Below are 16,377 nucleotides of genomic sequence, written 5' to 3'. Positions count from 1 at the left end.
GTGAGGAGTTGAAATCTGGTGTCTCACACTGACCACTAGGTACACTGGCTTCTGGATCTCCAATGGGGTGCAGGTTGGCTACTGTCTGAGGCCACCCAGCAGGAGCTACAGCGAGAACTACAGTTTTCTCCTCTTTGCTTGGGGTTTGGAGGTTTTGGAGCTGTCTGACCTGGGCTGCAAGTTTGCTAGGTTAAGCTGTGATAGGGCAGGTCATTCATATGCTAAAGCCGCTGCTTAGAGCTTGGGTGGGTTTGTAGATTGTGCGGGGTGGGGTCTCAGGGTGTCACTAGGCTAGGGTATGGCAAACAGCGATGGCTGCCCGTTAGCCGGCTCTGCTCTGCATCTCCGACCGCATCCCCGCGTCCCGCGCCCCAGCACAGTAAACAATTATTCTTGCACGCAGCCCTGCAAGCAAGCCTCCCTCACTTTCCAACCCGATGGCAGACAGTCCAGCTTCTCCCCATAGGAGTTTGGGTCCCCCGCATCTCCCCAGAAACTGGAGTTTGGAGTAATTGGGAGCTTGTCTCCCTTCGGGTTGAAAAAAGCAGTGCTCCCAGTCGCCTGTCGCCAGCCCTATTTGTGCGCCTCTGTACCTCAGCTTTTCAGCGCTTGTGCACCTCTCAATGCTGTTTTCTCTTTCCTTCTAGTTGTAGAACTTCCACTCAGCCAGCTTTCCCGTGGTTCTGGGTGATAGGCGTTTTGTCTTTTAGTTGTAGTTTTGAAATTGTTGTGCGAGGCAGCAGTTTAGGTGTTTACCTACGCCGCCATCTTGGATCGTCTCATCTCGGATTTATTTATCTTCTACAATTGAAACTTTGTAGCCTGGAGCAGAGCCAAGCCTTCTGCTCCCTCCGTGGTGGCAGCCATTTCTGTTGGGGTTTATTTATCTTCTATAATTGAAACTTTGTAGCCTTAAGCAGAGGCCTGGGCCAGCCAGGGTGTGCAGAAAGCTTGGCTTCCTCCATCACCGGGGAAACCCAAGCCTCCCTCCTGCTCTCTCTGTGGCTGCAGCCATCTTGGTTGGGGTTAATTTGCATACTCGCTCCTGATTGGCTAGTGGGCGTAGCTAGTGGGTGTAGCGGAGTGATGGTTAATTTGCATATTACTCTTTTTATTAGATAGGATAAGGATTTTCTATAGCCATTTTATCTTTTCTAGTAGCTCTGTGCCTCTATTAGTTCTTTTTCTTTGTGTTTTTGTCTCTTATTTTTGTTTGGTGGTATTCAATACGTCTTTCCTCGGTTCCCTCCTTTTTAAAGTTATGTGCCTGGTTTGGGGATTTTTGTGTGTGGTTTCCATTAGGTTTATAAACAATAAAGTTGCATATTTACAGGTGTGTTTTTTTCTTTTGAGTGCATCTGATTCATCCTCTTTTGCCATTTCAGACCTTTACCAGTAAACCTTCCCCTTTTATGTTTCTGTTGTCACATATTATCCCTGTTTATGCTGTTAAGTTTGCTGTTGTTGTTAAAACCAAACATGAATGTGAGAGAGACATATCAATTGGTTGCCTCCTGCATGCACCCCTGCCCTGACTGGGGCTGAGGATGGAGCCTACAACCGAGGTACGTGCCCTTGACTGGAATCAAACCTGCGACCCTTTAGTTCATAGGCCAATGCTCTAACCACTGAGCAAAACAGGCTAGGGCTATGCTGTATATCTGGGAATGTCTTTATTTCTCCTTTATATTTAAAGGATAATTTTGCTGGCTCTATTATTCGTGGCTGGTCATCTTTCTTTCAGATGTTTGGATATTTGGTTCCACTCTCTTCTGGCTTGTAGAGTTTCTGCTGAGAATGTGATGGGTTTTCCTTTGTAGGTCACTTCTTTCTTTTTTCCTGGCTGCTTTGAGAATTTTTCTTTGTCAATAATTTTTGACAGTTTTAATCAAGGCCCTCTTTGGAGTGAGGTAACTAGGCATTCTGTTTGCTTCTTGGATTTGAAGATATAGTTCTTCCTATAGGTTTGGGAAGTTCTCACCCACTATTTGTTTGAATAGATTCACCATTCCCTTCTCCCTCATTTCCTCTTCCAGAATGCCTATTATTCTAATATTGCTTTTTCTGATGAAGTCAGATAGTTCTCATAGAGCTCTTTCATTTTTCTTTATGCTCAGATCTTTCTCTTCTTCCCTCTGCATAATTTCTAGATTCCTATCTTTGATATGACTAATTATTTTTTTTAAAAAAATATATTTTATTGATTTTTTACAGAGAGGAAGGGAGAAGGATAGAGAGTTAGAAACATTGATGAGAGATGCCTCCTGCACACCTCTTACCGGGGATGTGCCCGCAACCAAGGCACATGCCCTTGACTAGAATCAAACCTGGGACCCTTCAGTCCACAGGCTGACACTCTTTCCACTGAGCCAAACTGGTTAGGGCCGATATCACTAATTCTTTCCTCCATTTGGTTGGCTCTGTTTTCTATGCTCAGTAGTTTTCTCTTAATCTCCTTAATTGCATGCTTTATTTACAGGATTTCTGATTGGTTCTTTTGTTGTTGTTAATTCTCACCCGAGGATATTTTCTCCATTGATTTTCAGAGAAAGTGGAAGGGAAGGGTAGAGACAAAGGGAGAGAAACATGGATGTGAGAGAGACACATTGTGCTTCCTGCATGGGCCCTGACCAGTGCCGGGGATTGAGCCTCCAACCAAGATTTGTACCCTTAACTGGAATCAAACCTGTGGCCCTTCAGTCTGTGGGCTGATGCTCTAACCACTGAACAAAACTGGATAGGGCTGATTGATAGTTTTAAAGTTTCAATTTCTTTGGTAAAGTACTTGTTTATTGACTTGTTTTCTGAGTGCATTGAATTGTCTGTCTGTATTTTCTCGCATCTCAATGAATATTTTCAGAACTGCAATCTTGAAATCTCTGTCATTTATATCACATATTTCCATGTGTTCCAGTTTGCTTTCTGGAGATTTTTCATTCTCTTTCTGATCATCCTCATAACCATGGTTATTCATGGTATTTGCTGTTCTCCTTTGTCTAGGCATGTATATCTGTCTATATTAATGGTCTACAGTAGCTTTCTCTGAAAAGGTCTTTCTACTATTTTCTAGTAGATGGTGCTGAATCGCAAGATATTTTACCTCTGTGATCTCCCAGACTTGACCTCCACTGCTTCCATAAGATAGTACAGCCCAGCTGCTTGGGGGTGGGGTTTGTTTTGCCTCGTGGTAATGGTGCCCCCTGACCTCTGTGGGGTCTCACCCCAAGCACCCCACCTGGAGGTCAATCACAGAGGAAAATAGCAGTTCTACTGCAATAGCTCTTGGCTTACAGATAATATGCTCCTCGACCTGACATCAAGGGCAAGGGGAGGCGAGTTTTGAGAGTCCAAGTGGTGGCATGGCCCTGTGGTTCCATTTCTTTGTCAGGCCTAAACCACCATCACCAGGCCTGAAAGTGGAGAGCAGCAGGCAGAACCCCATGCTCTGTCAGGTATCTGCTGGCTCACAGTCACTGTTCGCTCCACTAGCCCTACTAGCCCTGTTGGAGTGCCCCCCCCCCCCACAAGCTCTCTGTTCTTTCTGGCTGAAGGAAGCACCTGCTACTGCCAGCTTCCTCCCCTCTCTGGCTGAGCCACGAGCTCCTGGTTACAGGGCTGCTTCAGCGGGATGTCTGGGCTTTCTTCCCTTCTCATCTCCCTGTTTAGATGTTTCAATGCATGGGTCTGTCAGGAATTCTTTGTTGAATTATAGTTGGTTAACTTGTTGAAATTTCAGGGAGAGAAGCCAAGGGGATCTCTCACTCCGACTATGTCATCTTTAAAGGTGCCTTGAGGAATTATTGTGTTATTTTTTTTTATTAACACAATAAACCTTAAGATTTCCAAGACTCATGCCTGTATGCTGAGGTATCTCTCTGGAAGTATCCTTCTCTGTCCTGTACCTCAGCCTGAGTGGTCCTCTCTCCTTGTCTCTCAATCTCAATAGAGACTGAGCTTCAGTCTTTGGTCTTCCCTTAGCTATTTTCTATGCAGCTTTCCCCTCTCTGACACCTCATCTCCCTGTACCAAGGATGTGTCCCCACCCCCAGACTCTCCTGAATAGGAGAGTCACCAGACAGCACTGAGTTACAGGGAGAAGAATAGAGATGGGCCAAAGGGTAGGGGAAGAGAGCCAGCAGGGACAAGGACTTCCAGGTAGCAAGTGGAGTAGGGAAGAGGAAGCTGAGTAATGGAAGGACTGGGTGTGTGAGAAAGAAGGTGTGAGGGTGGTGAGGGGAGGAGGCAGGAGACTGCTGAACCTGCATGCAGTCATCCCAGGGCTGGAAGGTCAGACAGTCAGATGAGGCTGGCAAGGTACTGAGGGTGCCCTTCCCCCGCCCCCCGCCTTGGAGAGGCTGTCCTGAGAAGCAGACAGATATTGGCCTTCAGAACCTGAAAGTCCCCAGCCTCCAAGTGCCTTTGATGGGGGACTAAGTGATAGCACTTCCTGCCTTCTATGATACACATCTGAAAAAAGGGGTAGTGAATAACCTATGTGGTATTATGATGATGAAACAAACTACAAATGAATTTGTCTGTTCTATTGCCAATGCAGGAGGTTCATCCATGGCCACATCCACTTCTAATGCACTTTTCCCCAGTGAAGAAGCAGCCCATACTGCTCTTAGCAACTCCCTACAATCCAAAGGCACAATGTGGTGGCAGCTCAGCACTCCCAAAACTGCTTCTCGCACTCCTGGAGGCAGAGAAAACATACCTACTTTATCTCCCCACTTTAAATCCATTTCTGAAACATTGCTTAAGTCTCCAATCATTTCCAACACCTCCACAATTCTGACAACCAAGTCTGTCATCAAGGTGGAAACCACTCCACCTACCATAATTATCTATACCGGCACTACAGAGTGCATCAATCCAACGACACTTGTAATCACCACTACTTACCCCACCACCACATGCATGACACAGACCCAAGTGTCTTTCACCAGTTCTTACACCACTACAGTTGTGACAGGGAAGCCAGGGACAATGATTACGAATAGTTACCCCACAGCTACTACTGAAAGAGTTACCTCAGCCATAGCCAATTCTCCGACTGCCACTACTCCAGAGAAAACTACCATTACCACGGCTCCACCCTCTTCCTCTGTCACAACCACTCTCACATCCCTCAATACTTTGATTTCCTCTGCAGACAGTACCACAAAAAGGACTACACCCCCAAACACTGCAATTGTCCATACAACTAAGTATCCTACCCCAGGTATCAACTCTACCTCTGCAACTACAGCTTCTCTTACTACTACAAAAACACACCTAACAACAGTAACTGATAAAAACTACTTACCCACCACAACCAGTACCCTCAATACTGTCACATCTTCAATTCCTGACACAATGAGAACATTTAAAACATCAACTACAGCCACTAATGTTCCTATAACAACAAATATAATAACAACACCTAAAACAGAATTGATATCAACTTCTACTGCTGAATCAGCAACTCCTTTAAACACAATGGCCTCCACTAAAATATTCACAAATTCTACAACAGAAATTAGCACAACACCCATGCCGACTGCCACCCAGAGAACTCCAGGCATCATTACTTCAGAGAGCTCCTCCACAGGGAGCACACCCACATCCACAATAACCCCATCTGCCTCTACCTCTGGCACCAGGCAGACTTCCACCACCGCAACACCATCTTCCCCCACCACAGAATACACCCAAGCAACCGCCAGTGGCCCCACAACCTCTGCCACGTCTCCTTCCATGACGGCTACGTTCACCGTGACCCACAGCACTCCAACACCCTCTCTCCCAACCAGCACTTCAGTGACATCGGCAGACTCCTCTTCCACATCCACCAGCACTGGCGGCACCACTCCCACACTGACCCCCACCGCACCTGCAACCAGCACCAGTACACTGAGTACAACCACTGCATCCACCCTGGCCTCCAGTACGTCTGTTCCATACTCCACGGCCACAACCACGACCACAATCAGAACCCCAGAAACACCATCCACCACTGCAGCCACTACACAGACAGGCAAGACCACGGTCACAACCTCTCATGCCACATCTACCTGGAAAACTACACTTACTCCTACCAGTGACGTTTCTACAGGGCCTGTCACAACAGGGATAAGTTCTCCTCCTCCAATGACGTCCGCAGTCACTCCCACGAACACAATCATTTCTGCAACATCCACCACCTCTACTCCAGTGACCACCAGTACCTTGACACCCACCACCACCGCGCTTCCGACTTCGCCACCACGTTCCACAACACAGCCGGTGGCCACTGTCACCGCAAACTCTACCCCCGTGTCCACCTTCACTACCACACCCTCTACTACACAGGCCACCTCCATCCCCACACCTTCCTCTGGTGCCGTCACCATGGCCACAACGGAAACGCCCACTTCCGCTGCCACGTCAACCCCTGCCACTTCCATCACAGCAACTTCCCTCCCTCCCTCCACTGAGACAACTTCCACGATATCTACCACCGACATAGGAACAACACCCACGCCGACTGCCACTCAGAGTACTCCAGGCATCACTACTTCAGAGAGCTCCTCCACAGGAAGCACACCCACATCCACAATAACCCCATCTGCCTCTACCTCTGGCACCTGGCAGACATCCACCACCGCAACCCCATCTTCCCCCACCACAGAATACACCCAAGCAACCGCCAGTGGCCCCACAACCTCTGCCACGTCTCCTTCCATGACGGCCACGTTCACCGTGACCCACAGCACTCCAACACCCTCTCTCCCAACCAGCACTTCAGTGACATCGGCAGACTCCTCTTCCACATCCACCAGCACTGGCGGCACCACTCCCACACTGACCCCCACCGCACCTGCAACCAGCACCAGTACACTGAGTACAACCACTGCATCCACCCTGGCCTCCAGTACGTCTGTTCCATACTCCACGGCCACAACCACGACCACAATCAGAACCCCAGAAACACCATCCACCACTGCAGCCACTACACAGACAGGCAAGACCACGGTCACAACCTCTCATGCCACATCTACCTGGAAAACTACACTTACTCCTACCAGTGACGTTTCTACAGGGCCTGTCACAACAGGGATAAGTTCTCCTCCTCCAATGACGTCCGCAGTCACTCCCACGAACACAATCATTTCTGCAACATCCACCACCTCTACTCCAGTGACCACCAGTACCTTGACACCCACCACCACCGCGCTTCCGACTTCGCCACCACGTTCCACAACACAGCCGGTGGCCACTGTCACCGCAAACTCTACCACCGTGTCCACCTTCACTACCACACCCTCTACTACACAGGCCACCTCCATCCCCACACCTTCCTCTGGTGCCGTCACCATGGCCACAACGGAAACGCCCACTTCCGCTGCCACGTCAACCCCTGCCACTTCCATCACAGCAACTTCCCTCCCTCCCTCCACTGAGACAACTTCCACGATATCTACCACCGACATAGGAACAACACCCACGCCGACTGCCACTCAGAGTACTCCAGGCATCACTACTTCAGAGAGCTCCTCCACAGGAAGCACACCCACATCCACAATAACCCCATCTGCCTCTACCTCTGGCACCTGGCAGACATCCACCACCGCAACCCCATCTTCCCCCACCACAGAATACACCCAAGCAACCGCCAGTGGCCCCACAACCTCTGCCACGTCTCCTTCCATGACGGCCACGTTCACCGTGACCCACAGCACTCCAACACCCTCTCTCCCAACCAGCACTTCAGTGACATCGGCAGACTCCTCTTCCACATCCACCAGCACTGGCGGCACCACTCCCACACTGACCCCCACCGCACCTGCAACCAGCACCAGTACACTGAGTACAACCACTGCATCCACCCTGGCCTCCAGTACGTCTGTTCCATACTCCACGGCCACAACCACGACCACAATCAGAACCCCAGAAACACCATCCACCACTGCAGCCACTACACAGACAGGCAAGACCACGGTCACAACCTCTCATGCCACATCTACCTGGAAAACTACACTTACTCCTACCAGTGACGTTTCTACAGGGCCTGTCACAACAGGGATAAGTTCTCCTCCTCCAATGACGTCCGCAGTCACTCCCACGAACACAATCATTTCTGCAACATCCACCACCTCTACTCCAGTGACCACCAGTACCTTGACACCCACCACCACCGCGCTTCCGACTTCGCCACCACGTTCCACAACACAGCCGGTAGCCACTGTCACCGCAAACTCTACCCCCGTGTCCACCTTCACTACCACACCCTCTACTACACAGGCCACCTCCATCCCCACACCTTCCTCTGGTGCCGTCACCATGGCCACAACAGAAACGCCCACTTCCACTGCCACGTCAACCCCTACCACTTCCATCACAGCAACTTCCCTCCCTCCCTCCACTGAGACTACATGCACGACATCTACCATGGACATTGGAACAACAGCCATGCCGACTGCCACTCAGAGTACTCCAGGCATCACTACTTCAGAGAGCTCCTCCACAGGAAGCACATCCACATCCACAATAACCCCATCTGCCTCTACTTCTGGCACTTTGCAGACATCCACAACTGAAATCAGTACTTCTACTGACATTTCCCCTTACACAACCACATCTAGTGAAATTGTTGACTCAACTTCAGTAACATCAGGGACTGTGTCCACAAACATGGGAACAAGTCCCACCCTGATGACATTGCATAAATCTTCAACTATTTCTACCATATCATCTCCTACTATATTGAATACATCTACAAATGCAATATACACTTCCTTTAGTACTATCATCTCATCTTCAGTTCCCAGTATAACAATGTCCCCTTCTCTCTCTTACAGCAATGAAAATTCTGGGCTCATTACTACTACTAACCTTTCTCCTTTCTCCTCACATTCCTTCAGTACAGGAAACAATGGTTCTTCTTCTGTTAATGCTTTTCTTACTTCGTCATCTTTAACTACAAGAACTTCTCCATCCATGCTTTCTCCTATAACCTCTTCTACTAAAACAACCACCACTTTTACTATTTCCTCCACTACCCCTTGTCCAGAATTTATATCAGTTACAATAGTGCCTACTTCTCCCACTACTCCATGCACAGAAATTGATCCTAATGGTAAAGTTACTTCTATACCCACCATTCCATTATCAGTGTTTACTTCTACTACTGAGTTTGCCACCACCCCTCCTAGTTTCACTAGTATGACAACTGTATTTCCTACACATATGGACACTTCTACTTCAGTTCAGGAAACTGACCCCACCAGCATTATAACTGATGCTGCTAGTTCTATCAGCCCTGGGACTGTCCCCATTAACACAATTTTGACGAGCACACAAAGACCCATCAGCGAGACCTGGATGAGCACCACGTCACGTGTGTCCAATTTCAGTAGCTTCCCACCAACCATGAAACCAAGCAGCAGCTTTCCAACTGCCATGATGACGTCAAGCAAGTTGACAGACCCCACCCTAACCACTAACAGGACTCTAGAGACATCGGCGGCCATCACTCAGACTCCCACCACTTATACGTCACCCAGGACAACTTCAACCTCTACTCAGATGACCACACAGTCTAAATTGACCACCACTCCAGGTTTGACATGCCCATTCTCCTACTAAATTCCCGTGTCACCAATGTCAAGCTCTTTCCTGAACTTCCCTTTCTTCCTGTGCTGCCCAGGCACCTGTGACAATGGTGGCATCTGGATACAGGGCCACTGCCTCTGCCCCTCGGAGTTCTCTGGGGACCGCTGTGAGCTCCAGGAGATCAAGTGCCAGAATGGAGGTCAATGGGATGGCGTCAAATGCCGCTGCCCCAGTGCCTTCTATGGCATCCGCTGTGAGTTTGCTGTGGAACAAGTTGAAGTGGGTGAGTCACCAGGGTCCTACCCTATGTACTTGCTCCTTGGAGGTGCCACTGACTCTCCCTGGGTTCAGTTCTGTGGTTGGCCTGGAGGCACCCATTCTGTTTTGCCCAATCCCTTTATCCCTGCCTTCTCTCCCATGCCCTCCCTTATCCCATCTCATACTTCTTCTCTACCCTCACCTCCAGGAAGTAGCTGGCACCACAGTCCTTCTAGAGTAGCCTTGGGCAAACTACGGCCGCGGGCCGGATCCGGCTGTTCTATCCGTTCTCTTGCTCTCCCCTCCGCTCCTTTACTTTGAATTTATATTAGTTCACACAAACACTCCATCCATGCTTTTGTTCCGGCCCTCCGGTCTAGTTTAAGAACCCATTGTGGCCCTCGAGTCAAAAAGTTTGCCCACCCCTGTGGGTCTCCTCCTAGCCTGTCTGCTCAGAGCTATATTAGTTTCTAATTGCTGTTGTAATAAACTACCACAAACTTGTGGCTGAAACAACAGAAATTTCTTATCTTATAATTCTGTAGATTAGAAGTCCAACATGGGTCTTGCTGTGCTAAAATTAAGGCTTCAGCAGGGCTGCATTCCTTTCAAAGAATCCATTTCTTTGCCCTTTCTACCTTCTGGAGCCTTCCACATTGCTTATCTCAAAGCTCCTTCTTTCCATATTCAAAGCCAGCAGCACTACATCTGTGACTTTTTTCCTTACTCACATCTTCCTGTGACTGATTCTGACCTTCCCTGTTCCCTCTTCCACTATTAGGACTTTGTGATTATATTGGGCCTTGGATAATTGGTGTTAATTTTTACATATTAAAGTGAGCTGATTAGTAACCTTAATTACATCTGTAACTTTGGATACTCCTTACCATGTAGCATAACATATTCACAGGTTCTTGGCATTAGGACATAGGCATCTTTGGGGGCCATTATTTTGCCTCCCATTGGGGCCGACAAGGGAGAGACCACAGGCTTGACTTCTGTGCATTCTGACTTCATTCTTTCTCCCATCTTAGGACAACTCATCTCAGAATTTGTACTTCTATCTCTCCTGCTATTCAGTTAGTCTTCAGGGAACATGGAGATGGGCCATGGGAGGAACCTCAAGGTTGGGGTGGTGAGGTCAGACAGGAGTGGAAGATCAAATGACAAGAAAAGGGCTTGCTGTGTACAGAGACAGTGGACGCTGAAGTGGGCATGGAGGTGTCTGTCCAACAGGAATTCTCCCCGGAACTCAATGATAACACTTCCAAGGCCTACATGGATTTCAGCAACACCTTCAAGCATCAGGTGAGGAGAAATAGGAGGGGACTTACGGGTTCTCACCTGGAGCTCAGCTTGGGCCCCTGGTGATCTTAGGTCTGGTGGTTCAAATGTGAGCCCAGGGACCCTTGGCATTTCAGATGCAGAAGCTTTACCAAAACGTGCAGGGGTTCAAGAATGTGGAGATCCTGTCCTTGAGGTAGGAGACTCTTCTGGGGCTGTGAAGGTAGTGCTAGGTGGGGTAAGGTGGTGTGAAGAAACGCTGGAAAAGCCATCACTTGCTTTTGGAATCGTCAGATTTCATAAAGAGAGGGATGAAGAGAGTATGCAAGGGAATTACTCCATGGCAGATTTTTTTGAGATAATTTTCTGGGGCAATTTCTCTGTAAGAGGGATGCCATCCCTACTTTTTTTTACAAACATATATTTTTTTGTTTCTTTCAGAGAGGGAGAGATAGAATCATCAATGATAAGAGAAAGTCATTGATTGGCTGCCTCCTGCACACCCCACACTGGGAATTGAGCCTACAACTCGGGCATGTGCCCTGACCTGGAATCGAACCGTGACCTCAACCACTGAGCCACTGTGGCTGGGCGCCATCCCTACTTTTTAAGTCCATTGGAAGGAGGGGATTGCATGGGACATGTAGGGAGTAGTGCCTGAGGGTTGGTGGGAAGCCTAGTATCTGGACTGTAGCTGGTCTCTCTCTGGTTGGCACCTGGTCTGCTGGGTGGGTCAGCATGAACAAGATACAGTGCCCAGGATGGCCTGGTTTGGTAATGGCTTGAGGCAATGCAAGAGAATGGCAATCATTCCTTGTCCTGCCTTCCCAGGCTGATCACCTCAGGGATGCTGGCGGTTCCTTTTGAGCTGTCTGGAATCCCAACCCATTGCCTCTGCTCCCCTTCCTCCCAACACCTGTGCAACCATGGTTTGTCCTAGAGGTGTCCTACTAAGGATCGTTGTGCCGCAGGCCTGGACACCTTTTAAGATTCCCTGACCCCCTTGAACCCATCAGGAATGGCAGCATCGTGGTGGACTACCTGGTTCTGCTGGAGTTGCCCTTCAGTGGCCAGCTGGAGAGCGAGTATGAGAAGGTGAAGACAGTCCTGAAGGAGGAACTCCAGAATGTCACCCAGGATCAGGACAGCTGCCAGAATGACAGTGAGTTGAGGCTGGGGGCCTTGGGCTGGAGGGAGGGGTCAGGGTCACAACCACCATCCCAGTCTGCTCCAGATCAGACAGGGGCCTCCTGGGCTCAGGTGCCAACCCTGTGGTACCTCCAGCAGGTTTTGAGAAGGGACACAGGCCCATAGCCAACTGGGTCAAGAACGGGGCTAAGAAGGAACTTGCCAGAACTTGGGTGCTGGAAAGAGACCCCTTGACAGTTCTTAAGGTTTCCAGGATGGCTGAGGACCCCTGATTATTCCAGAGACATGAGGGTGGCCAAAGGATTCTTCCCTTGCAGCCCATCCATACACCCCCCTTACCAACAAAGCCCTTGCTGCCCTCCCTGTGTTTGCCCTGCTTCCCTGGCCCTGAAACCTTGACCTCTCCTACCCAATTCCACTTGTGCCTGTGTCCCCCAGCCCTGTGTATTAAGCCTGACTCCATCAAGGTGAACAACACCACCAGGACGGAGCTAACTGTGAAAGGTGAGGAAAGGCCTAAGTGGCCCCAGGAGGCCATGGCCCCTCCCCCAGGGCCTTCTGCCCATTGGAATTCCCTGGGGAGAATGGGGAGACCTTCTGGGGAGGCAAGTGATGTGGCCTGGGCAGTACTGCCCTTCCTGGGGCAGCAGAGAAGGTGAGAAGAGGGTGGGGATCCTGGGGGCCTGCCCTCCCCTCATCTAATCCCAGGGTCTACCCCACCACACCCCACTCTTGGAAATATAATGATTTTCAGAGTCATTATAACCAGGCCCCTGAGTAGAGTGGATGATGTCTCTGTCTGTCTGCCCCCTATCCCCACCCCAGCCATCTGCCGCCGAGCCGCTGCCCAGGGTTATGAGGATTTGTACTTCCCCTTGGTGGAGGCGAACAGGCTCCGCTGCGTCACCAACTGCACGTCAGGCGTGCCTGGCGCCATCGACTGTAACCAGGGCCAGTGCCTTCTGGAGAGGAGCGGGCCCACGTGCCGGTGAGTCCCGCCCACAGCCCGCTGGGTCTACCAGTAGGCCCCGCCCCTGCCCCATTCGCCTTAGGGTGGGGCCCCGCCCACCTACTCGCACCCGCGGTGCCCCGGTGCCGAATGGACACCGCCAGAGAGGTGGCCAAGGGTCTGTGATCTGTGGCTCCCTCCTCCAGCTGCTTCTCCACGGACACGCACTGGTTCTCGGGCCCACGCTGCGAGGTGTCTGTTGCCTGGAAGGCACTGGTTGGGGGCCTAGCGGGGGCCGTGGCGGTGCTGCTGCTGCTGGCGGCCCTGGGCGTCTTCGCGGTGCGCTCCCGTTTCCGGAAGAGGCGCGGCCAAGACGGAGTCTGGTGAGCGCTCTGGGGGTTGCGGGTGAGAGTGGCAAAGGGGTCTCAGACCCGGCAGCCCTGCCCTGACCGTGACCGCGAGTACCCTGAACCAGGTCCTGGGATGACGACGACAGGAAATGGTCCGAGATGTGTGATGAGAACACCGTGGGGACTTTTATAAACTTGGGCTTCGAAGATGACAGAACAGGTGAGTCATGCCTCCTGGAGGAGCAGGGCAGGGGCTGGACAGGACCCAAAGACTCCCTTGCCCAGGACAGACATATACCTCCTGCTGGGGAGCTTACCTCCTGTTCGCCCATTTCCGTCCTGCGGAAGGCCAATGTCCTGCACAGGCCACCCTAGCAGGGCAGGCACAGGGGCACAGGAGCCCCTGAACCCTGCCTAACTCACATTTCCTTCCCTCCACGTGCTTTTCCCTTCTGCTTTTCTCTCTCTCAAGTCAAGGAGGAAAACTTCCAGGTGGCCTTGGAGACTGTGGACACCAATATGAAGGTGAGGGGGCCAAAGGGGGATGGATGGTAAGGAGCTCTCCACAGGTCACGCGGCTGAACGAGGACCAGAAGGCAGAAACCTCCCAGCCAGTCTGAGCAGGGTGGCTCCCTGCTCTCATTCCCTCTCTCACATACCCTGGCAGGTACACATCCAGAGACCTGAGGTGGCCTTGTCCCGGCTGTGAGCTCTGCGTTATCCCCTCCACACTGCCCCAGGCAGCAAGAAGGCACCACCTGCACTGTGTCCAGTTCAAGAGATGGCCCAGGTCTCATGCAGCTCCGTGTCCTGGTTTCTTTGGGCAAAATCTGACCGTCCTCTGACCTCCATCCTTCTCCCACTTTGGATGAAACCCATCTGGAGACCCAGTTCAGACCCAGGCTCTGCCTCTGTTGGACCTTGGGAAAATCTGTTAACTTCTCCAAGCCTGTAGAATTCGTATAGCACGCTTCTTCTGATACCGGCACAGTTATTGTGAAAACCAGAAGTGCTCAGTCAGTTTTCTATCCCAATATCCCTTCCTGTGTCAGCCCTCATGCTTAGATGGCTTCTCTCAGATCCGCAGGCCCCCCATCCCTGGCTGGGTCTCAGGCCTTAGTCTTTATTTTCCTGTGAGCATTCCATTCTGCCTATTCCTCACCTTCACCTGTAGCCAGCCCCCAAACCACCCCAGCCTCCTTCCCTCCTTAGAGAACTCCTGCCATAGCCCTTACTCCCATTCTTTAATTTGTCTTCCCCACTGAAACCACTTCTTAAACCACTCTTCCCCTCATCCCAGCCCACAGCCCTGATCTCCTCCTGATCTGTACTCAGTCTCCCCTTCCCCATCCTTGTACCCTCAGCCCTAAGTCCTTACTCTCCACCTCAGTGCCCCAGTTCTAAATCTTCCTTCCTCCCCCAACAACCCTGTCCCTAGTCAGGTACAGATGCCCTCGTCACCTTAGAACCCCCCAGCTGTGTTCTCCAGGCTCTCGTCCCCCACTCTGAAGCTCCATCCCTTCCTCTCCTTTCTAAGGGCTCTGGATACCTGTAGATGTGGGGGGGGGGGTGGAGTGGGGGTTGGGGCATGGGTTCCCCCAGGTCCTCAAGGGTGAGGGGAAGTGGTGGAGAAGCTCCCTCAGCCCCTCCTCCTCATTCCCCTCATTCTCCCTCCCCTTCTTACTGCCTCACCTGCCTTCTACCCTCTTCCCAGCTCCTCTTCCTCCTCACCCTGTTCCTGCTTCCACCCCTGTATCTGCAGTAACCTCTGAGGCCAGAAGCCCTAGCCTCTTGGGCAGGAACGTCTCTTTTGGGGACAGGAAGTCTGCAATTCTCCAATTCTCCCTTGGAACACAATATAACATTTATTGCAAAAGAAGTTGCTCTGTGTCTCTCCTCACTTCCTGGTGCCTCCACTTGGTTGGCGAATAGGGACATCTGAAGGAGGTGTTGTAGGAGATCCTGGGAAAGCTAGTTTTCCCAGGAAAGAAGGGGTCCCTCATAGGGAACATAGAGATTGGGAGGCCCATTGTCTTGGGGCGTGGGAAGCCTCTCCATGGGGGCCTGTTGGGTTTTTATCTGTACTCTTCCCTTCTTGACATCAGGAGCTTAAGGCTGGGTCAGAAAGGTGGGCAGTCCGGACTGGGTGCACTGCCATTTGCGCCGATGGGTAAGCTGGGCCTCCCCAAACCTGGGTGGCAGACACACTCACACGAGGGTAGCTAGGCCTGCTATACTGGAGCTGAGGGTGGCGGGGCTGACCGTGTGAGGTTATTTTGGGTGGGAGTTTGGGACAGGTTTCTGGGCCCTTTTCCCAGGACTCTCAAGGGGTTGGCAGTGGCCAGGGGTGGAGACCAGGACCATGAAACCTCAGGTGTGAATGGAGCCCCTCTCAGGAGAGGGTCTGGTGGTCATCGGCTTTGGGGAAGGTGTGTGCTTCTTTGAAAGGGGCCAGCTTGAGGTAAATGATGGGGAAGGAAGGTTGGAGGAAAGAGGCGCCTCTTGGGGCTTGGGGTGGAGGGCCCTTCACTCAACCTGGCCTGTTGCTGGCTGCTCCCTCCAGAGTTTGTCACCCCTACCTCCATAGTTACCCTCTCCCTGGCATTTCTTGGCCCCTGTCACACATCACACCTCTGGCTTCCTGTCCTTCCCTCTGGCCCTGTCCCACCCATGACTGGCTTCCTGGAAAGACCCAGGCTCTGGGTGGTCAGCTCTCCAGGAGTTAGAGGGGAGGAGGATTGACAGGCTTCCCTTTGTCACCACCCACCCAGCCCCATTACTGCACCCTCATCCTGGGCCAGGAGCTGTCCT

The 16,377-nt window shown here is 51.2% G+C and overlaps 1 protein-coding gene across 1 annotated transcript in view; it reads left to right on the top strand.

The window, feature by feature from the left end:
• Window positions 1–15,112, top strand: part of MUC3A (mucin 3A, cell surface associated) — a 56,164-nt gene extending 41,052 nt beyond the window's left edge. The window contains exons 2-12 of the mRNA XM_080682765.1: window positions 8,891–9,583; window positions 9,671–9,859; window positions 11,027–11,142; window positions 11,256–11,314; window positions 12,135–12,280; window positions 12,706–12,771; window positions 13,093–13,255; window positions 13,423–13,599; window positions 13,692–13,786; window positions 14,039–14,091; window positions 14,234–15,112. Of these exons, the coding sequence (XP_080538891.1) occupies window positions 8,962–9,583; window positions 9,671–9,859; window positions 11,027–11,142; window positions 11,256–11,314; window positions 12,135–12,280; window positions 12,706–12,771; window positions 13,093–13,255; window positions 13,423–13,599; window positions 13,692–13,786; window positions 14,039–14,091; window positions 14,234–14,275 (1,728 nt within the window). The 5' untranslated portion in view covers window positions 8,891–8,961 and the 3' untranslated portion in view covers window positions 14,276–15,112. The remainder of the gene's footprint in view (window positions 1–8,890; window positions 9,584–9,670; window positions 9,860–11,026; window positions 11,143–11,255; window positions 11,315–12,134; window positions 12,281–12,705; window positions 12,772–13,092; window positions 13,256–13,422; window positions 13,600–13,691; window positions 13,787–14,038; window positions 14,092–14,233) is intronic.
• The last annotated feature ends 1,265 nt before the right edge of the window (window positions 15,113–16,377 follow it).

The sequence above is a fragment of the Plecotus auritus genome (assembly GCF_963455305.1).
Source record: "Plecotus auritus genome assembly, chromosome: 7".
NCBI classification, from domain to species: domain Eukaryota; kingdom Metazoa; phylum Chordata; class Mammalia; order Chiroptera; family Vespertilionidae; genus Plecotus; species Plecotus auritus.
Note: the sequence above shows the minus strand (reverse complement) of the source record. Positions and strands in the feature narration are given on the sequence as shown.